Source organism: Nestor notabilis, unplaced genomic scaffold, assembly GCF_000696875.1.
Source record: "Nestor notabilis isolate BGI_N333 unplaced genomic scaffold, ASM69687v1 scaffold3982, whole genome shotgun sequence".
NCBI classification, from domain to species: Eukaryota; Metazoa; Chordata; class Aves; order Psittaciformes; family Psittacidae; genus Nestor; species Nestor notabilis.
Window position 1 is genome coordinate 10,614 of NW_009917722.1, and position 22,860 is coordinate 33,473.

General features: G+C 36.6%; 1 protein-coding gene across 1 annotated transcript in view; it reads left to right on the forward strand.

The window, feature by feature from the left end:
• The first annotated feature begins 255 nt into the window (after positions 1-255).
• Positions 256-22,860, forward strand: part of MTM1 (myotubularin 1) — a 28,658-nt gene continuing 6,053 nt past the window's right edge. Inside the window, exons 1-10 of the mRNA XM_010009367.1 lie at positions 256-322; positions 1,306-1,378; positions 2,875-2,969; positions 3,982-4,092; positions 5,009-5,110; positions 14,422-14,505; positions 15,779-15,928; positions 17,733-17,921; positions 19,809-19,994; positions 21,020-21,226. Coding sequence (XP_010007669.1) covers positions 260-322; positions 1,306-1,378; positions 2,875-2,969; positions 3,982-4,092; positions 5,009-5,110; positions 14,422-14,505; positions 15,779-15,928; positions 17,733-17,921; positions 19,809-19,994; positions 21,020-21,226 — 1,260 coding nt within the window. The 5' untranslated portion in view covers positions 256-259. The remainder of the gene's footprint in view (positions 323-1,305; positions 1,379-2,874; positions 2,970-3,981; positions 4,093-5,008; positions 5,111-14,421; positions 14,506-15,778; positions 15,929-17,732; positions 17,922-19,808; positions 19,995-21,019; positions 21,227-22,860) is intronic.

Below are 22,860 nucleotides of genomic sequence, written 5' to 3' on the forward strand. Positions count from 1 at the left end.
GTTGGAATAGTCCTTATAGTAAGAACCAGTCGCAGAGCTAGTAATGGATTTCTTGGTAGATTTGGATGGTTTTTAACAGTGACCTTCAATTACAAGGCATTGTGTAATTTTTAATATCAAGAGCAATGTGCAAAATGTTCCTGAAAGTTCTTGATGTCTACCTGTGGACCTTCAAGGTCTAAAATCTCTCCTGTAAATGGAGCGTAGTCCAGGTGGAAGTTTAAGTCTCCGATTTGTGCTTTCTCATCAGATACCCATTATGGCCTCGTCATCAACACCTAAATATAATTCAAACTCCTTGGAGAGTTCCTCAAGTAAAAGGGTGAGTGGAGCTTTTTTTATGTGTTTTATGTCAAAGGTCACAGAGATCATTATCTTCCATATTTGGGTAGCAAAATGAGTATTTGAATTACTACTTTCTTGAATGTATGTATGTAAACATTCTAAAGCAGTTAACTGAGTTGCCTAAAAACTTTTCATAGTGGGTGCATGAAATACTCTGAATCACAAATTATGAGCACCTCCTTAAAATCAATTCTAATTTACTCTTATCATCGCTTTCTACACTGAAATATTCTGTGGCATTCTTGAAAGTTTTTTGGTACCTTGATGCTGTAGAAAGACTCTGTACTGCAGTTTGTAAGATACACCTAGTTATGTTTGGTTGGCTTGCCATTATCATGTCCATCTGTAGTGGAAAATACATTAAAGCATTCTAAGTTGCATTTCCTTCTGCTTTTGATGCTGTGTGGCTGAAGAAAATGTAGCCTGTGTGCAAGAGAACAGAAATGAAGGTTTTATTAAGCTTTTTAAACATTGCTTCAAAAATAAAGATTATTTTCCTATTAATCATTCTTAAAAACTACTGAATGTGGGAAAGTCACAAGTGAATAGATTGTGTGTAATGGTTGTGAATATGCTGCTTAAGTGATGCTTAAGTTTATTTGTTCTTCCAAGCCCAGTGTACTTGCACAGAGCTTTCAGAGAACTTTCAGTATAGAAATTTAATTCCAATTTAATGTAAATACAATTAACTATTCTTTTAAAAGGAGAAAGACTACAACATGCTTATGTTTCAGATCTGTTCATATTTAATATGAATATTTAATATTAAATATTTAATAGTTGCAGTTTAGGGTAGTGTTCCTGGTATGATTCTGTCCATCAGTTTCTACTGTGGAAAAACATTTTCCCATGTGGAAATTACCTTTAAGATATTTTTTGGTGGTTGTTGTTGTTTTTAAATCTGGAACTTGAAGGAATTGTAAATAAATACAATGTGCTGTTGTATTTCTCTTTCTTTAGACTCTAAAAGATGGAACTAACTGGGAACAAAATGAAGAAATACCTCGTCTGCCAGGAGAGACTAGAGTTACAGGTATGAAGCTATGTAGCTGCCTAGTGCAGAGTGTGTTCAGGAGTCTGGCATATACATGCATCTTACTGGATTGTTTCATAATTTGGACTGCTTTGGGCTGGGTGTGGGTGTAAGCCTTGCTAAAATGGCATGCATTTTTTTTTAGTTAATTGCAGTAGGGACGTTTTATTAGTAATCACAAATAACTTTTTAAGTCTTTGAAATCTTTGCACACATGGTAGATCCTCTGATACAAAGAAATGGCAAGTCAAGATGTGTCATAACTGTAGAGACTAAGTAGCACGTGTCTAGTAGTGAGAGCCACTCCAAGCTTTCAAAGTCAAGAGAATTCTACATACCACCTACTATGTATCAGCGTCTTGTATAGTGTGGAACCTTAGCCCAAACTGACTACCCTAAGTACAGCCTTATGGTTCCTTGACATAACATGGCATGCATGTAGTTACTATGCACTTGTTAGCCTTTACATGCAGTAATGTTGTAGCGTAAGGAAGTTTGTGTACAGTGGTTTCCTACATGATGGAGGGTCTTCCTGAGATGGAGTCTTCCACTCATGGAAATTTGTGTTGAGGTATCAGAATACAGTGGAAGTGGTCTGTTTAATTTATGAAGCTTCTCCTTCCCCCCTGCCCAAGAATTTGTCAGGTGGGTTTGTAAACAAGATTGGCTGAGGCGAAACAAGAGTGGTGATTCGGAGGAAAGTAGTTATGTTTTTTTATGAGGAAAGTTGTGGGGAAGGCACAAGGGAGAGGGTGTGGGACTAAGATGAATGTTTGATATGAACCTTATGAAAATTGTGCTTTGGGGCAACACGCTGGAAAGAGCATGCTTGTTGTGGAAGGCAGATAAATAGACTGGGCTAAAGAGATGAGTGGACAGGGAGAAATAGGTGGTTTGTAGTGCTTTACTTAAGTCTTTAATGGCATTGCTTCAGTTAAATCTTCCTTCTTTGAATAGTATGTGTTAATACTGATTTTGGTACTGCCCTTGCTGAAACAGTGCTGATGGCTCTGCTGTATTTGATTGCCTCAAATTGAAGTGTAATGTTTCTCTTCAGGATGGTGAGTTCCCTAAACACTTTACAGCTGCAACTACTACTTCAATGCAGATTTGGTTACAGAGCACTGAAAGATGTAGTAGTATCAAAAGAAGAATGTATTTGTTCTGTGACAGTGAATAGACTGGTTTAGTAATCACTAAAGACTTAAATCGACTCATTCTATGTCCTGCCCTCTCCCACATAGTGCTGAGAAGGAGAACACAAACATAACTAGGGAAGGCAGCTGAAATATGCTGATTTAATTTGGGCAAGTGTAATATATGGAACTTTCACATTTTCTTAATTCAAGTGCCTAAATTCAGACTTACTACTTTCTAAATTAATCTCAGAAAAAGATACAGCTCTCTCTTTATTTTACTGGTACTTAACTGATGCTGTCCTTAGCTCTGATTTTTTTTCTTTTTGTAATCTCTAAGAAATGCTGCATTTCTTACAGACAAGGAGGTTATTTATATGTGTCCATTTAATGGCCCTGTTAAAGGAAGAGTGTACATCACAAATTACAGGCTGTACCTAAGAAGCGTGGAAAACGTGAGTAATATGCCACAATTACTTCTGTGGGATCCATTGGCTTTAACCCCCTTCCCTTCACCCCCAGTGCCTTTGATGTATTTGTGACCAGTTCATTTGTTTTAGTTTTGGCACACACATGCATGTTGGAATTGCTTGGGAGGCTTTTTACTTGAAATGGTCTGTAATGTTTGTAATAACCATATCTTAACTGTGTAATGACTAATTAGTAATTGCCTTTGTGCCACTGTGAAATCCATATAAAAATGGAAGTTCTTTAAAGTTAAATGTGTTGTAAAAATGTGGGGTTTGCCTGGTAAAAGTACAGTTTAATCACATTGAACTGATACCTTTATCTTTTGCCTGTTGAAACTTTTTTGATACCTGTTCCCTTTACACTTTCTGTGATAGATCAAGGGCAGCAACTAATGATGTGAATTAGTTCTTGAAATGGCTGTCAGTAAACCAAGGTTTTGATTGTCCTTCCTGTTGGTAAAGAAAAACAGATTGATCAATAGAACCTCATGTGGGTGCTGGGAGTGGTAGTGTGTTTGATAAGCAGTGACATGAAAGAGAATAAAATGTGCTTTTTAACTGTTTCATAATTTATTTTTCTTAAATAAGGTTTTAGGACTATTGAACTGAGGTCTTTCTGGTTATAGCTAACTCTGCTAGTAATACCTTTTTCATTTTGTTCTAACTGTATTCTGTATATCAATAAAGCAGTCTGAGCAAGCAGAGGCATTCAGAAGTATGTAGCAGAATACATCTTTCAGAGTTTTGCCACTTTTGTTACCTGCATACTGTATTAGGCAGGAAGTATTTTTGTTGCATGTTTAATTGGATGATGTTCAAAATGTGAAGTGACTGTACAGACTTCGTAACATGTTGGCAGGGGAGACTCGAATCAAACGCAGAAATACACTTTTGCTTCCTGTATGTATTTAATGTCTGCTTTCTATTCTCGAATGCGTAGGAACAGTTTGCTTTGGTCTTTGGATTGATCTTTTCCTTACTTGAACTTTCCTTGCAGGATCCAGTTGTGGTGTTGAACGTTCCGTTGGGTGTAATTTCAAGGATTGAAAAAATGGGAGGGGCTTCCAGCAGAGGAGAGAACTCTTATGGATTAGATATAACCTGTAAAGTAAGACTTCCAATAATTCATTGAAATCTAGAGATTCCTTTTCTCACTGCTTACCTATTTATAGGAATAAAAATACACAAGTTCCCCACAGCTAAATTTAAAAAGAGGTTTTTGGAACTGAACAGGGAAATACCTGTTGTGTAAAGGTCTGTCCTCTCTGTGTGTGAGGAGAGGGATTGGTCTTCCTTTCTGAATCGCTAACTAATGACAGGCTTTGCACAGTAGTCATGTGCAAATTATTCTGGGGCAATATTCCTGCATTGTTTCATTATTTCATTTGTGCTATAAGTATTTTTTTTTAATAATCCTAAAATCTTTTTGGAGAACACTTCAGATGGGGGTTTTGTAAGGTGTAAAGGCAGTGAAAAGCCTAGGAACAGCTATGTCTGCTTCCTTAGTATCACAAAAAAATTATGTTGCCATGAAAAAATATGGTCACTGGAGAGTTCTCAGTGGATAATTCAGGATTCTTTGACTCATTAATGGAGTATGTGTACACATTTGATTCTTAAGTTAATGCACAGATTGCTTATTTTTGATGTTAGTGATGAGAAAATAGCTAGGGACAATGTAGTCTAGACAGGTAATTGGCAAATTTTCATTTTGAAAACAGAGTAATTCCCATCCTGCAAATATTCACTAGCTCAGGAGACTTTTTAGTGAATCAGATACAGTCATTTTTGATGGCTTTATGACAAAACAGTGTTTGCATCGCAGTGTGGTATTACCTTATTTGTAGAATTCTTATGCTCTATTTTATTTTATGAGATAAGAAATAAAACTGAACAGTCACAATAGTTTGAGGTGTGTTGCAAGCAGATTCTAAATCATGTTTAATGGATAATATAGCATTTGTATGTCAGTTAAAACTATCTTGCTGCTTTGGTTCACTTAGAAGATAATGCCTTTGTTTTAGGACATGAGAAATTTACGGTTTGCATTAAAACAAGAAGGGCACAGTAGAAGAGATATATTTGAAGTCCTCACAAAACATGCTTTTCCCCAGTCACATAACTTGGTAAGTTACATCATTTATACTATTGAGTTGTCTTAATGCAGAGTTCTTGCCAATTAACTGTTTGACAATGGACATCGTGGCTGCTTAAAAAGAATAACCACAGAATCTGATGTCAGCATGAACAAAAGAAATTTAATGTTTTTTATACATTTACAGCACTTAGATCTATGTATTTGTAAAATCATGTTATATGCTATATGTCAGGTAAACTGTTGAACACCTGTGATCCATATAGATTTCATTGCTTAGAGACTGCAAGTTATCCTCCCTAATTAGGAAATACAGTAGTACATGCCTTGATTTCTTGAAAATGTTTGATTAGTGGGGATCTTCCAAAGCAATTGTAAATATAAATAACCAAGAGTTTTACTTCAGAAAAAGAAGACATGTTAAGACAACACTTGTTTTATTGATGAAACTGATGAAAAATGTAACAGGCAGCTAATACAGTAATGAATTTAAACAGATTTATTTCAGATTAAAAAATGATCCAATGGAAGGAATTGAATGACTATAACTAACGATTATCTTCTGTTTCTATGCCAAAATCTGTGTATTGTGTTTGGGTGTGGATAATTTCGACAGCTCTTCAGTAAACTCTTCATTTTGTCTTTTGTAAAATTCAGTTTACACTTTATTGGGATGGTTTCATTTAGAATAACTGAGTAACTGTTCACAAAATGTTAGAGGGTTCTGCTATGAATCTTTAAGAGCTTTGTTCAGAGAATTGTTGAGTCTGAGGCTGCAGCAAGAATCTTACTTCCTTCTCTGAAGATACATACCAATCAATGGGCTATACTCTATAAACATTTAATTCTTTAAAACTTTTTTGCAGAAATTTTGCATTATTTATGCAAACAATCTGGAATGAAAGCATAAGGAAAAATAAATGCTTTTTGGGGAATATTTTGTAGTGTTAATGAATAGGTCTCAAGAAATGAAACATTTCTACATTTGGGTAGGTGTGAGGTGTTCTACATCAGGCTTCTTTGTGAGTACAAGAAACAAATATATCACTAACTACTGCTGGCATTTTTTGCCTCTTATAATATGAGAGAATGATTGAAAGCATAACAGGATATATGGGCTTGGAAAGTATGGTGGAAAAGAGAAAGCTATACGTAGAAAAAACAAATTATAGAGAAGTTTGTGTCAAGAGGGGCTTCTGAACATTACCTGGTCCAGGCTTCTGTTGCAAGTGGGGCCTTAGATTAGGGTATCCAGGGCACAGTCAAGCCTAGTCTTGAATTTTTCTTGTGAGGCAGATTCTGTCACGTCTCTGGATAATCTCATCCAATATTTGGTCTCATGTTGAAGAATTCTTTTTTTCCTTATATTGAGGACCAGTATGGATTTGCATGTAGTGCATATGGACAAATTAAGTTGTAACTGACTTAGGTAAGTCCCTTGTGGGTTGTTTTTTTTTGTTTTGTTTTTTTTTCGTGGTGTCCAATCCAACTAGGGCTTGAATAACATGGTGATGAGATGTGGACTTGTATGAGGTTTTATCACCTCAACCCTGGTGTTCCTGTCTAGTGATGTTCATGAGTAATGTGTGTAGTAGAGCACTTCCAGCTTTATTGTTGCACCTGTTGAACATAGTACAACTGGTTACATGGCCTGGCCCATTCTGAATGTAACTTGCCAATAAAAGTTATGCTGAATAACAAAATGCTCAGTCAAGGAAGAGGTAATTTTGCCTTCAGATTCAGCAAAGCACAGAACTGGGGAAGATGGTGACAATATGAAGAATGGCTGTACTTTATATCCCTTGGCTATGTCTGGAGCAAGGTATAACCATTAGAAATTATGATTACTTTGGAGTGAAATGAAGTAAGCCTATGCTATATCATGAAGTTGCACTTTCCCTGATTTTCTAATGTCACAAAGTGAATAAGCCCTTAACTTTAAAATGAGCTAAGCAAGTGTGTGATATTTTTGGTGTGCTTTCACTGTATTGCAGCAAGCAGTTTAAATTGATCCTGCCAAAGGTGGGTGTTTCTGCCTGGTTGTTCATCCTTGCGTTGGCTTTCCTTGCATGAGTTTGAGGCTGCATGATGAACCAAATAGGGAATTAAAGGGACTAAAGCCAAACAAGGTAAAAAAAAATAAAAATAAAAGCTTTACCCTGAGTCATTTCCTCAGTCTTGTCAGCCCAGTGTGAGATGGAGTTGAGGCTTCTGTGGCTGGTTGTGAATGAAGAGTAATGATGGGACTGCCTCTTTCAGTGGCTGGTTTACAAAAGGTTTCACTGTCTTAACGTGACAGTATATCTGGGCTGTGCATGTCTGCCTTTTCCTTTGAACATAGGCTAGCACTCTGACCATGCAGCCAGCTCGATTGGGGAAATCTTTTTATAAAGAACATGCTGTGGCTTCACATGACAGCTGGGTGAAGATGACAGCCTCCTGCTACTTATATGCTCAGCTTTTGCTTTTTTCTGGTCTCCTCCTCTCTACCTTCCAGCCATGTGTTTGATTATTCCTCTTGTACCAAATTGATAGTTATATAATCGCCAAGTAAGCTAATGCAGCTCACTTACCAAGCACAAAATATTCTGTTTTCTGCGTTAGTCTTGTGCCACTTTCTAATAATTTGAGGAGACCAGGTTTGAAATGAGTATGCACCAGAACCAGTGCAAGAGAGGGCATGTGGGTGGAATAGGGAGCAGGCAGGAGAGAAAAGAGAGAGATGTCCTATTTTTATCAGTGTTAAACTGATAATTTTGCTCAGACTACCTTGTGGAACTGCATCCTTGATGTCAGCTAGTTCAGCAGCACTGATGCTTGTGCAGCTTTGTGGTGGAAAGAAAGTATCATCAGGACAATAAAGGTCGAAACCTTCAGTGCCCTGATTTTTATCTGTGTTTTTTATATTTTATGTCAGATTTTTACCTGACTGGTTTTTATGTGTAGTGGAACTATGCATGTCCCCAGAGCTGTAGAGATGCCTTGCTTCTGTTTTCTTCATGTTATGCTGATCTCTGACAAATAGATGGTAAACACAGCCGAGAACATTATTTCTGAGTGTACATACTGTTTTCAAGATTTTTCTCCATCATTATATAAACAGCAGTGTTTGAAAGCCCATAAAAAAATCATAGGTCTGTTTGCAACTGTTCATTAGTTTCTCAGCACTGTCCTGTGTGCTTACTTCCAGAAACTAACTTTTCTCTCTCTCCAATTTGAGCATAGTTTAGGTTCAGATCTCCTGGAATCAATAACATGATGTTAAAATCTGACTGGCAGCTTAGTTGATGTGGAACAAACAGCATAATCCTTTATTGCATTTACAGACTTGTACTAACTGACAGAAAATAGTTGCTGAATGGTTTCTTTTTTAAAGTTTGGGGTTCAGTTGTTTGGTTTTTGTTGTTTGGTTTTTTGTTTTTTTTTTTTTTAAACCAACGTAACACAAAATCCCCCCCAAATGTTTGTAGTACCCCACAAAGATGAGGTATATTTAGTCTCTGTATAGCAGCTGCTTCACTTCCTGATCTTATCTTGAAATTACAGATCATTTTTATAAGATTATTTGCCACCATCATACCTGTGTGATATATGTAATTATTTCTAACCATGATAGCTCTGTGGGAATGCCAGTTTTGATGAGACACACTGATAGTCATGCTGTCTGACTTTGACCTCTCCTGCTCCCAATGTAGCTAGTTATCCTGATAAAGTGTGTGAGAGTCAGATCATGTCAGTGTTGTCATTGGATCTATAAAGATGATCTTAAGTGGCAGTGAAGTCTCGCATAAGTGCCTATCCAATAGAGAACTTGATTTTGCAAAAAGCATCTTGACTCGGGGCTTCGTTCTGAATGACTTCTGTCAATCTCAGTGCAATAATGGTGTAAGGCTGCCATATTCACAAATGATCAGAAGTTAATTATATGAATACTACGATGTCTAATCTTAGCTTTCACATGAACAACTGCCTAAGTTCTAGTAATGGCATATTAAAGGCAAGGATAATGGTATCTTTAAACACACTGAGAAACTGACAGCCTTTTCTGCTGAGTTAAAATCTTGGTGATTTGTAATATATGAAAAGCATCAACCAGTAAGTTAGAAATAGAAAAAACATTTTTTTGCATGTGCGTAAGACCTTGTTTTAGTTCTGCTGCTTTCTTCTTTTGTAATGCATAAGGATTGGGCAAGTATTTAATAAATTGTATATATGTTATATGCTTCTGTACAAGTAGCACATGTGTTTATCTACTGTGATTCCATAAATAGAGTAAATATGTAACCATTTGTAAACAGACTGCTTGGCAAACTGTGGTGTCAGATTGCAGCTGCTCTCTCCTTCATCTCACAGAACTACATTGTGTTGTGAGAAACCAGTGTATCACATACTATTTTTCTGTGCAAAATGATAAATTGAAAGTTGAAGGCAAGTACTTTATCTGTAGGAAGACTGAAAAAGAGACTGTGTGTTCAAATTGCAGGTTAGCATCTGCATTTTCAAAATTATTGCAAGGAATTAAACAGATTTGTTTGCACAGTGAAGCATAAAAAATAGCTCACCAAAAAGTACGCAAGATTTTAAAGCCTTTTCTGTAGTGAGGTAGTAGCCTTCTGCTGGAAGTGAAGCAGTAGTCTTCTGCTTTTAGACCTATTTCCATTCTATGCAAAGAGGCTTTAATTTGCTTTTGCAAACATCTTAACTGATGAGTCTTACTTGATTTAACCACCTACAGGTACTGATAAATCACAGGCGTTGCACCCTGTAAGTTTTCTGAGTGGTGATTTACTAGACTTTTTTTTTTTAACTGTACTTTTTTTTTTTCTTACCTCTTTAGTGCTTTCCTTGGTATTCCCCTCCCCCCCCCAACAGTTGGAAAGAATTTGGAACTGATTTTTAGATAGACTAATAGGAATTGTTGGGCCCTCCGTCAGACATGGAAGTCTGAACCTGAATGTCTCTTGTGTGCAGGCTTTATTTTTTTGAATTTCCAACCATGCTTCTTTAATTTAGACACATCTAATGAAACTGCAGTTGAATTAATTCCTGGGAAAATAGGTGGGGTGCAATAGGAGCTGTGAAGTGCTTTTCATTGGAGAGGCAGGATTAGTGACAATCTGAGGGAATAGAATTTTTTGTGTGGAGGGAAGAAAGAAATTATTAGAGGTTAGGTTGGAGGCTCGGAGTACCTAAAGTGGTGTTTGGAGAGAAGGAGAGTTTAGGAGGAATATACCATAGATGTGGAGCGATGGAAAGATGTGTGGAGGCGTGGAGCAGAACTGGCCAACTATTTATTATACTCCAGCATTTGAAAGGCTTGCCTGTGTGCACACTGATGCATTGAGAGAGGCTGGCAGAGCTTTTCTGCTTTGTGGAGCCCTGTGATTCCTACAGCTGGTCATGTAGTTTGCTTCTTCGACCTGCCTGTGCTCTCTGCACTCTGAAGGATGTAAATACACCCAGCTGGTCCATATGAAATGCCTGTGGGCAGTGAAGTGACTTCTCCGTTTTCATGCTGACATAAGAATTGTGTGAGGGGCATGAATACAAAGGAACCTGTATGCACAAAAAGCTATGCCATGTATTTTTACTAGGGTAGCACCTGAAATCTTGCCTCAAGTGATATGAGAACAGTATATTGTAAATGGTGTAGTTTCTTCTTCCCATATTTTTTCTGTCTCGTTTGCCTGCTGCACTGTAGAATTGCATTCAGATTATGTGCACCGTGAGGTGAAAGCTTCCGCAGTGTTAAGTTAAATCAGGACATATAGGTACCAACGTACTGTGCTTAATCTGTAAGCTTGGGTTATTTAGGACAAAAGTGGAAATATGCGGGTCATTAGTGCAGATGTGAAGCTTACCTGAACTATAATAAACCCTTCTGGGATCTAAATATGTATTTATCACATTGACAAACCCCAGTATAATGAACAAATCAATTTGGTTTGTCATCAGAATAATAGAAACTCCAACAAATAAGTGTTATTCAATAGAAATTACTTTACATTGCTCACATCACATTTTTTCTAATAAAAATAATGTACAAATGTGTGCTAAGTATGGCTTGTACCAACACAAGTAAGAAAATACAATTGTATTCAAGCATATATCTTATGTTTGCTAAAGTGTCTGTTTCTCAGTATTAAAATGGGGTTGCTTGTTACACTGAAGTTAAACTGTGGTTTGAAATTAGAACTATATTGTGAAATGAGTATAAATGTATGTGGAGTTTTAAATGCACATTCTGCTACTCTTACTTTTCTACTGTATCATGTTGGCATGCATAGAAGGATACAAATTTTACTTACGTCTACTGAGCTGCTTAAGTGGATATAAATGTATGAAAATCTTAGGTTGAGAAACTGCTTTAAGCTGTGTATTGTTGAATGGAACCATGCTATGACTGTCAGAGTGGGAAAGGAAGCATTTCTGCTGTTTGAAACTGCTTTGTATATTGCTTTGCATATTTTGTTGTGAGAGACAGGCCTAAGGTAGGCAGGAGATGTTGCTGTGTTTCAGACTCTAGTATTTAGCCTGGACTAAAGCTCCACCATCCTCAAAGAATATTTTCAAAATTTGAAATATCAAGTCTTAAGTGAAAGGCCATTGGGGACGGTGGGGCAGGATTGAGATCTTTAATCTCTTCTGTACAATGAGTAAGACTTCTAGTAGTAACCAGACTAACTGTACAGTCTACACAGTGTGCACATAGAACTGTGTATATAAATTTTTGTTACAATTTAGTCAGCTCTTGCATTAGAAAAATGATTTTTAGTCTTCAGGTTTTTATATACTGTTCACTTTTAAATACTGTTCTTGTTGGAGTATACTTCAAGAGTTTTCTCTGAATTGCTTGTATAAAAATCTAAGCCCAAGTTTTGCTCCATACACCTTTGCATTCATTGTGGTGTCCTGTTACTCGTTAGGCTTCAGATTTTTGCTGGGTTGATTCCTACTGCTAGTGATTTTTTTACTATTTTTTTTTCCCTTGAGCAATATAGGAAGAATTTGAAGAATGAAGACATTCACTACCATGAATGTCAACAGAACTGATGAAGCTTAATTGTCAGCTTTAATAGTTGTGGGCTGTGTGACTAAAGCTTTTGTAGCAGATGTGGTAAAGCTCTGTAGCAAAGCGTTTTAAATGAAACATGCTGTACATAGTAGGAAATCATTCTGTCAGAAAGAATTTTGTTCATCCCCTCCTCATGCTTAGTAAGTTTATCACTGTCTTTTTAAAAGGTGAAAATGAAATACACTTTTCTTGTGGGTTATTTTGTGGGTGACATGAACAGCATAGCTGCCACTTATTTCTTTCTAGTTTGGAGCAGCACCCTCTTTATTTTTATCAGTAAAATCTTCTATGAAACAGTACACTGTAATAAATTTGCATTGCTTAAGCTGGGTAGTTTTTAAGTTCTCATATGGAACTTGAGTAAGTGGCAACTTAAATAACATATTCCCACCTTTGAGACATCTTTTAAATGATCTGTTAGGATTCCAGTATGTCTGGTTTCTACTGTTGTAAGATTCTCCTTTGTCTCTGGTTCCTTGGTGAGTTCTTAGCATAGTTGCTCTTCAGGATATGGCAAATTTCTTTGGGGAGGAGGGGATGGTTTTTGTGTGTAGCTGTTTATTAACAGTTGAGCAAATCACTTGCATCTACTGCTTTAGATAGTGGTATATAGTGGTATTTCTATTTTGCTGTATTCCTAGTTTGCAATGAAAACAACCAACCTTTTTCAGTTTTGTTTTTTTTTTTTTTAATTTAACTTCTGATACTTGCATGTACTTCTAATGGAATACTTTTTTTCTGATACAGTTGATGTCCACCTCTTTCCTTTTCCTTTCATAATCTCTCCCTCCGTCCCACTTGATAGTAGGGTTTTTTAGGCAAAAGAATCAGTAATGTTTACTTACACTGAAGGCCTACCTCTTTAAAAATGGTGAAGACAGTCAGAAAACACAACTTTGGAATGCATTGTTTACTTCTGCAAACTTGCCAGTGAATGTACTTGTTCTAAAATACCGATTTAATTTAAAAATCCAGTTTCTAAAACTAGTGGGATAAAGTATCTTGTGTGAGCAGTGACATCCTGTTAAAATACTTGCTGATTTGAAATGTGTAAGGGGAAGAAAGCCCTCCTTCTGGAGGGATTGTTTTGTGTTTTGACTAGAGCTGTTTACTGTTTAAACCACTGTAACATGTTAGGCTAAACAGAATTGCCTGGAGCCCTTAAGGTCTGCCCTTGTAAATTCTAAAGAAACCGCTGTCTGGGCCTGTGGTGCACTTGGGAAGCATTGCTGTACCTCAGCAGATGTAACCATGGCACCTTAGAAACACAATTTTGGGGATTTTTCTTGCTTGTCAGGTTTTCTGCATTTCTGCTTAGTTCAGAAAAGCAGAAATGCAGAAAATGATTGCCTTTGAAAATAATCTATGTTTGGGATGTTAAGTTTACCTTTCAGTTTCTTCTTTTAATGTCTTTGAATAGCTAGGAGCCTTTCAGCTTTTTTGTTACAAACAAGCTATGACGGGCTCTGGAATGGTCTCTGCTCTGGCTGCTGTTGCTTAATTAGCTCAGGACAACACATTGTCTTCTGTGTTCTTTAACAACTTAGTTTCATGCTCCAGCTGGCATCTGAAGAATTTGTAAGCCACCAAAATCCATTTTCTCAACGGAGGAGATTCTTAAATAAACATTTCTGCTTTCATCATAAACTGTAAAAATAAAACAGGGAAAAACAGGGGTTAGTTATGTAATAGAGACCACTTGGAATTGGTTGAAAGGAGAAGGAAGCTAAAAGGCATGAGGAAGTTCTTGGAATCCTGGGTGAGGGCGCTGCGTTGTATAAATGAGTCTTGAGAGTGAGCAACAAAGCAAGAGAAAAGTAAATAGCGTAACCTGTTAACAACATATTTTTGTATCATTTTCAATGGCAACTTTTTAATTTTCATGGAATTTTACAGTAAACTGGATTTCTCTTAGTAAGGATTGATTGCGGAGAGGATGCAGAATGAAGACTGCTTCCTAATGGAAGTGAATAGAAATTAAAATATTTTTATGCTTTCAATTTAGTGTCTAATATTTTACGTAGTATTTGCAGATGCACCTATTGTCACTTCTTGTTTCAGCTATTTTCACATTTTCATTATTTCATTAGCAGATCTGTATTGTTTGTTCTTGCTCTTTGCTTCATAGTGTTATACATATCAGATTTAAATGGAGAGAACGGGGCTGGCATAGAAAAGTTAGGTTATACCTAATGATGATGATGAGCCTTCATATTTGCCACTTTTGGTCAGAGTTTGGTGTAATAAGTTTCCCTTACATCCTACAGCTTTTTTTTGCATTTGTGAATGAAGAAAAGTTTTCTGAAAATGGATGGATGGTGTACAGACCAATGTCTGAATACAGGAGACAAGTGAGTTATTAAAGTTGCTGTTGCCTGGTGCTTTCATATCTGACAACTGACATAGAGGAATTATTGTTTGTTACATTTCTCTTATGAGCTCTTTTGTGGGAGGAGCTGAGAATGGGAGAAGATGGAAATATAACTTTGAGAAAAAGTAAAGAAAAAAATAAAACACTGGAACCTTTAAAAGAAAAATTAGAATGTCACAGGAAGGTAGTCCTTGCATTTTGAAGGAAGTTATTGATACCTATTACAATGTGCCACTGTTAAATGAGCAGGGGACAGGGAGAATGTGCCAAATATGTAACTACAGTGTCCTAAATATAGGTTTGATTTAGTCTGCCCCTTCCTGAAGTGAAGGGGGGAGCGTGGGGAGCAGATTATTTTAGAAACAACATTGCTTTACAGAAGTTATTTATTCATCTATCTGTATTCTGCCTTGCTCTTTAGGTGATTTCAGAAAAATGTCAATGAAAGAGGATGATATATTTAATTTTAAAATGTCATTTAGAGAATTTATTTTTGCTTTAAATATTACTTTTTTTTTTTTTAAGCAAACATTAAGGACTACCTTAGATGGTTTTCTCCCTCTGTAGTTTTCTGGTTTGAGGTTTAGATGTGTAAGACCCAAAAAAGGTAAAATACAAACGCCCACATGAACCCCACTGTGCATGTGTGGAGGGCTTATCAGTTTATCAGTCTTCCTTAATTTCCTGGCTCCTGTTTATGAAATGCCTTACTGAGCAGACTGCAGCTAGAAGTTGTTGTTCCTCCATAAGTACACTACCCTGAATCTTATTTTTAACCTAAAGCTAGTATCAGGCTACAGGGAAGAAGGGTTGAGATATGAGACTTCTTCCCCCTGTCTTCTCTGGACCATAGTTTGTTTTCAGCAAAGGAAAATGGAAAGGCAGAGCTCTGAGGGAGGACACAAGGCAATTTTCTTTCCTCAGTCCCACAGTTGAAGAAATACTTCTGCTAGTTTTAATCACTGCTTTGAAACTCGTTGCAAAAATAGATTTGTGTGTGTTATAAGAATAGAATTGTGCATGAAGAGCATGTGAGATAGTTGTTTAAAGCTGTGAATCCATCAGCAATGAGCTGTTTTGTGTGGTTTTGTAATCTTTTTTTTTTTCTTCTATTGTTTTGAAACAGTGCTATAGTTTGATTAAATTGGTAGGTTGTTGCCACCATGTGGCCATAATGTCATGTAAAATTCAAGAGCAGAATTATTATTTCTACAGCCAGAAGTACATTGAAAAAACTTTGTGTTATGTTTTAGGGACTGCCTAATGATCGGTGGCGAGTAAGTTTTATTAATGAACATTACGGGCTGTGTGACACATATCCATCACTCTTGGTAGTGCCATATAACGCAACAGATGATGATCTCAAGAAAGTTGCTGCCTTTAGGTCTCGAAATAGAATCCCGGTGAGTATTATGAGATGAAAGCTCCCTTGCAGTGTAGCTAGTTTTAAGTATGCATCCAAACAATTTTTTGCTGAACACAACAGGATGCTTTTTTTGGAAATGGTTACAGCAAAAGAGTTTTGATTGGCTGGTGGTTTTTGCTGCTTGAAACTAGTGTCTTGGCCAAGCCACAGTTCTGCTTTCCCCCCACAACAATCACCCATTCCAACTTGGTCGGTTTTAACTTGACTTTTCTATGCTAGCATTGCAGAATCCCTTTTGTTAATGAAGTATGAGCCTCAGATTGCCATTTGTACTAGTTCGTTGACTGTTGCTGGATGCACATAAAATCTGATCATGACTGTTACCCTCCTGTAAGCAAACCACATGGTATTTAAACATAGTTCCAATGGTCACTCCTAAAATAAGATGTCATGCATGGTCTCTGAAGTGAGTTCTTGGGCTTTTTAGGCCTTTAAACTGGGATGTGCAATTTAAGATAAACCCATTTGACATTTTGGGTATATTTCTGTAACTAAAATTCTTTGCATTGAGAGAATTTTTATGTATCGGCTCTTTACAGCACTACAGAAAATACTCGTTTCTGTCATCATACAGTCTGTTTTAACTAATATTTCTGTTTGGCAAACTTGGAAGAGGTGCTAGATTCTTAGCCAGTATCAGAAAGCTGCCTTGAATCTCACTTAATTTCAAACAGATGAGAAAATATTATAAATATTTATTAGAAATTGTATTCACTGACAAGCTAGGCCTATAATCATACATTTACTATATATGCACGTGTGTGTGCATATATAATAATATATACAAGTTCTTATAACTGGGCTGTATCTTCTCAGTCATGTAAAAATTCATGACAAGGCTTTTGTGTGCCTGTACAGTGAGAGTCATTTCCTTCGTAATAGTAATTTTATTCTTGTCAGGAAATAACCAGTCATGCTCGCCCACACGTACACTGACAGGTCTCAGGTTTGGATATACAACTAAGGGCTGTGTTTCAGGAGTGAATGCCTCCGAATGATTGATTTTTTTTTTTTATTTTTTTTTTTAATTTTTAAACTTTAACGTTCTTTCACTGTGTAACCCACAACTTTCAGACTGGGTAGGAATACTGTTTCTTAATATTCTTCAACAATGAAATTGGAGATTTTGCCTACTTCTTGGCATCCTTATCTTTAATCTCTTGCACCACAATCTGTTCCCAGGGTAGCTCGCTATCTCTTGTTTCTGGTAAGTGGCTCCTGGCTCACAAGAACAAGGCAGGCAGCATGTGCTTTGCTCCAGAGCCTCCTCTTTGTAAAGAGGGCTGAGGAACAAAATTTGATTTAAAGAGAAGGTTAAACATTCAAGATACTGCAGAAAGGTTCAACTTCATTTCTCTGTCTAAAAAAAGGGAAAGCGTTCTTGTAGAACTGGAGCATCTTAGTGATAATTTCTACAATGAGTTCATTCTTCTGAATTGTTTCTTAGTTTCAGCAGACATTGCTGTGTTTGTTTCCAGTTTGCTTTTCAGAATTATTTGTGTAACCTAAGACTTGTAGGAAAACAGTAACATACACTGGATTACATAGGTAAATATAATTCCAGTAAGAGTTAAATATGTGAAAGAATTAACTCTTTTAAAGATTATTAAATTTTATGAGACTAAAGTGGAAGCAGTTTGACATATCTGGGGATTATCTTTTGAAGAACTAAAGTAACTGTTAATTTTCATATTGTCTATTTTAAAGAATAAGTTAAGCTTTAAAGTTAGTAATTTTTAATAAAACATATTTCTTCTAATGCGTTTTTGACATGTGACTAGGTTCTGTCATGGATTCATCCAGAGACTCAAGCTGTTATTATGCGCTGCAGTCAACCCCTTGTTGGAATGAGTGGCAAGCGGAATAAAGATGATGAAAGATACCTTGATATCATCAGGGAGGCCAATGGGCAAATCTCAAAACTGACCATCTATGATGCTAGGCCAAATGTCAATGCTGTTGCAAACAAGGTAAACGGATGCTTCATAGTCTTATTTGTGAAGGGAGGTAGGGAGAAGACTGACCAAAGTTTTCTGTGAGGAGGTTTTTGGGAACAGTAGTAATCTTAATGTAGATAAATTTACATAATCAAATATATATTTACATAATAAAATACTGAGGCTCAAGGCCATGAAAGACCTGGCAGCTCTGAGAATATCCCATCATCTGAGGAAGGACATAGCATAGAATAGAGATACTATGCTACTATACAGAAATGCAGGTGGTACTAATGGGGAAAGGCTATACCATACTTCAGATTATTGTCTGATGCATAGCTGGTGGCATAATGGCTTATAAAGGCAAAATTTATTTATTGCAATTCATGGCATGGCACGTTTTTGCTATCTGCAGGAAATGCTGTCATTTTGCAGCTCTCTGAGGCTGAGGGATCTTGGGTTGTTTAGCTTGGAGGAAAGGAGACTCAGGGGAGACCTCATTGCCTTCTACAACTGCCTGAAAGTAGGATGGAGTGAGGTGGGGATTGATCTGTTCTCCCAAGTAACAAGTGATAGGACAAGAGGAAATGGCCTCAAGCTGCACCAGGGCAGGTTTAGATTAGATATTAGGAACAATTTCTTCCACAAAAGGGTTGTCAGGCATTGGAACAGGCTGCCCAGGGCAGTGGTTGAATCACCATCTCCGGAGAGATGTAAAAGCTGTGTAAATGTGGCCCTTGGTGACATGGTTTAGTGGTGGACTTGGCATTACTGGGTTAACAGTTGGACTCAATGACCTTAAAGGTCTTTTCCAATCTAAATTATTCTATGATCCTAATTTTGGGAAATCTCATCAGTGGCACCGTGTCCTAAAAGTGGGAGTTTCTGCTTCCTTCTGTGACCAGGCACATCCTCTGCTGTGGTGGTGACTAAATGCTTTGAGAGAGCAGCAGTAGAACAGACTTTTACTTGTGTGGCTTTTTAGTTTCTTAACATCTAAATACATGTTTAGCCTTTAGCAATAAAATCTAATGTTAGAAAAGTAACTTTAAATTAAACTTTAATGTTGTTATGAATTTACTTCTTAGAGGCAGAATCAAAGATTCTTGAACTTAATTCTTAAATGAAATGTAGCTTATTCTTAACTGAACACTTCAATTTAATTTTATGTGGCCAAACATTCTTATCATTTTAATTTATTTCTGTATCAGTTCAATTTTAGTAGCAAATAACCAGGCAGTTTAAACACAGGAAAGGAGGAATTTTTTTTTTTTTTTGGGTAGCAGGTTTGCACTGGTAAATCTGAGATCTGCTTGGAGGAAAAGGAGGCTCAGGGGAGACCTGAGACCTCTTTTTAATTAGTGGTGTAAAGAAACAGGCAAATCCTTTTAATCTTTTTCTAATTGTTAAGAAACAAAGAAATGAGCAATTTTATCCCCTGGAAGTGATCATCTCTTATGTGTTGAGTAATTGTTGTTTTGTGTGGTATACCTTACATTTTAATTTAACCTGAATAATCAGTCTAGAAAGTAAGTTGATTTCTTTTGTATTCAGAATCATGAGTTTGTTTAGTCCTTGGTGGGAGAAGTGAACATAAATGAAGAAAAAAGTACTGACATTGTAATGTCAGTTGGTCAAGTAAGGAACAAGGCTACCTGGAGCAGCTTCAGTGTCTTTCTGGCCATGTGCTATACTTAATAAATTTTGTCCCTTTGGATAAAGGAAAGCCCCCAAGTATTCTTTGCCAGAATGTGCCCTTCCAAAGCTTGTATCTGAAACAGATGTTTTACACAAGCAGCTGAAATTATATATTGCCCAACTACAAAATAAAGTATAAATAAAATTCCCTTCTTGCTCTGTGGAAAAGTTGCTACGTGAGTGTATATATACTAAAGTTAATTTTAGAAATGTTGTTTTTAGGCAACTGGGGGAGGATATGAAAGTGAAGATGCATATCCCAATGCAGAACTTTTCTTCTTGGACATTCATAATATTCATGTCATGCGGGAATCTTTAAAGAAGTTGAAGGACATTGTTTATCCTAATGTGGAAGAATCACACTGGTTGTCAAGTCTGGAATCAACCCATTGGTTAGAACATATAAAGGTAACTTTTTACTGTTTGTTTGAAATAACATTTGTCTAAATCCGTTGTGTCAGACTTGTTTTCTTTGCTAGACTTTGAGGTAGTCCTAATAGGGAACACGTCAAACTACTTAGCAAAACCAGTGTCACTGAGTGTTGGCTTTTTACCAACCAGTCTTAGATATCTTAGATATCATTACTAAGCAACAGTAGGTAAAATTCAATGTTTATTGTCTGCTTCAAGTCAAATGTCAATCTTTATAGAGGAATGCATTGTTATTCTGATTGTGTATTATGTGTGCGCGAACTGATTTATTTTGGTCTCTAGCAGAGCAGAACTTACAGGTAAGTGTCATTGTGAAGGACTAGTAATTACTTTAGTTGTCAGTATGTATGTGACTATTTTGTGAATTATGGTTTTGTACATAAATCTTGTAAACATAAACTTTGTAATTTGCATCTTGTAGCACAAATAAAATACTTAAACTGGTAATTCACCAGTGTTCTTACCAGTTGAACTTTGAACCTTTTGCCTCAAGTACAGCTCTGCAAAAGAATTGAGTATTATGTCATGAATTCTACTTAATACATTTTTAATTTTGTTAGTATTTGGAAAATAAGCATATTAAAATGGTACAAGTTCCTTTTTCCAACAACTAAGACATCTCAGTCATTTAGTTAAAAGAAAGAAGACAAATGAAAACCAGAATTTTTAGAATATATCCTATGGTAAATCCTCTCTTTCTTCAAAAAGCAGCTTATGTTCTTCAGTTTATCAAGGTTACTGTTTTCTGTCCTTTTATTAAGAATTTGCTGTGAGATGAATTAGGTCTTACTAAGGGATTAGGGAACCAATCTGTTTCTCTATTTTTATACAAGAAATTCACTTGATCTCCTAGAAAATTCTCTTCCAGTTAGTATAGCATGCTCTTTAGGTCTTTTAATTGAAACAGTAACAATTAAGATACTGCGTAGATACAAAGAAATCAGTTTATTTGTTAGAACTATAATACTGGTCTGTGTTTGGTGTCTGTTCCTCTTTGCCAGCTTGTCTTGACTGGAGCTATTCAAGTGGCAGACAAGGTATCCTCTGGAAGGAGCTCTGTGTTGGTTCACTGCAGCGATGGCTGGGACCGGACAGCCCAGCTAACATCACTGGCCATGCTGATGCTTGACAGCTACTACAGAACAATTGAAGGCTTTGAAGTTCTGGTGCAGAAAGAGTGGATAAGCTTTGGACACAAATTTGCATCGGTAAGAATTAGAAGATAATTGCCAAGAATGCAACATTCACATTCTGAAAAGCTTTTAATGTTAAACTACTCATTGTGGTAACATTTGGTAATACTTTTCATTACTTTAGAATTCAGATCTAAACCATTTCCAGGTAAATCTGAGCAGAGGTTTTGTTTTTAGACCTGTTTGATTAATATTTTTTTGCTGTTCTTCCTCTGAGAGCTCAAATTTTGTTCTTTACAGCCTTTTAAAAGCACAGAATTGCTATGGTCACTGTGGTTATTGAGCGAAGAAAATGAGAAGGCACAAAAATTATATCTTCCTAAACTTTTCAGAAGAAGATCAAATAAGGCTGGGACATGAGGCTTCTCCCTCACCCACCCTTTGGAATATTTTGAATGTTGTGAGAGGCAGATGCACCTGGCCAGTGTCTTTTAAGTGATGTTTTTAGTACTTCTTCCCAAATGCTCTAAACTTGTCATAATAGCTCTCAAGAGGCTGTCACTGGTAATGCTGCCTGTAGCTCTGTTGAGTTGTCTTCTGAGTGCTTGGAAGGTTAAGTAGAAATTGTCCGTTAGCAAGTCCTTAATATCCTACCCATGTGTAATATGAAGTCATGGGTGTTTGTGTTAGAAAACTTTCCAATGGAAACTTAGTGAACTTCTCTTAATTTCGGCAGCTAACCATTTAACCAGGAAATCTATGTGAAGAACATCTATGGAGAGGAAATCTATGGAGAAGCAGAACAGGTTGCCAGGGAGAGCGTGCTGGGATATGTAAACACAAAACCTAAGTTGGGAGCTTTACAAGACTGTTCCTTGTTGATGCTGAACCTTGTAATTAACACGAAGTTGTTTCCACACCTTCAGTAGAAGTTATTTGCAGCTTGTCCCTAGTGGAATATACTAAAGATATTACTTCATATTGCTAAAATGGGGAAAATTGGCAATCTGGAAAAATGAAGAAATGGACAAATATGCCTACGTATGTATTTCATGCCCACTTTACGTTTGCAAGAGCGTCCCAGTCATTTGGAAATTCATGTATAGCTAGTCAGCATGAATCATTTCACCTCTTAAGTGTGCTTGTAGGCTGTGGCAAGCTTTGATCTGACACTCTAAAGGTGCTTTGAGGCTTAGGAGATTTGCATTTTGATTGTTGGGAGTGATACCTGCTGTAGTCTATTTCTTTTTGTGTGCTTACCTGTAGTCTTCAAGTAGTGATGTGTAACATGAACCTTTGAAGTATTGTGTCTTCGTACAATACACTGGCTTGACTTTTTATTCTCTTTTTTGTATTTTTAAAAAGTGTTATAGTCATGATACAGATAAAATCAGCTTTTATAACTGGGAGATTTGCAACCTAGAGCATGTGTTGAGGTTTAATACAAAGCTTAAAAAGACATGTGTGTCCATTATGAATAAATTCAAATAACCTATGGTTCTTTTCATTAAACCATTAATTTTAGTTTGAGTAATCAAAGGAGCTTGTTATCTCTAAGCAAATAATGTTTTCTTCCTGTTAGTGAGGCAGGACTTTTAAACTCTTTCCAGATGACTAGTGCAGTCCACTGGTTCATCTCTGACAATGTAGCAGCAATAAGGGTGATTTAAATAGCTTGCCTTTGCTTAAACTGCTGTTTCATTTTCCTG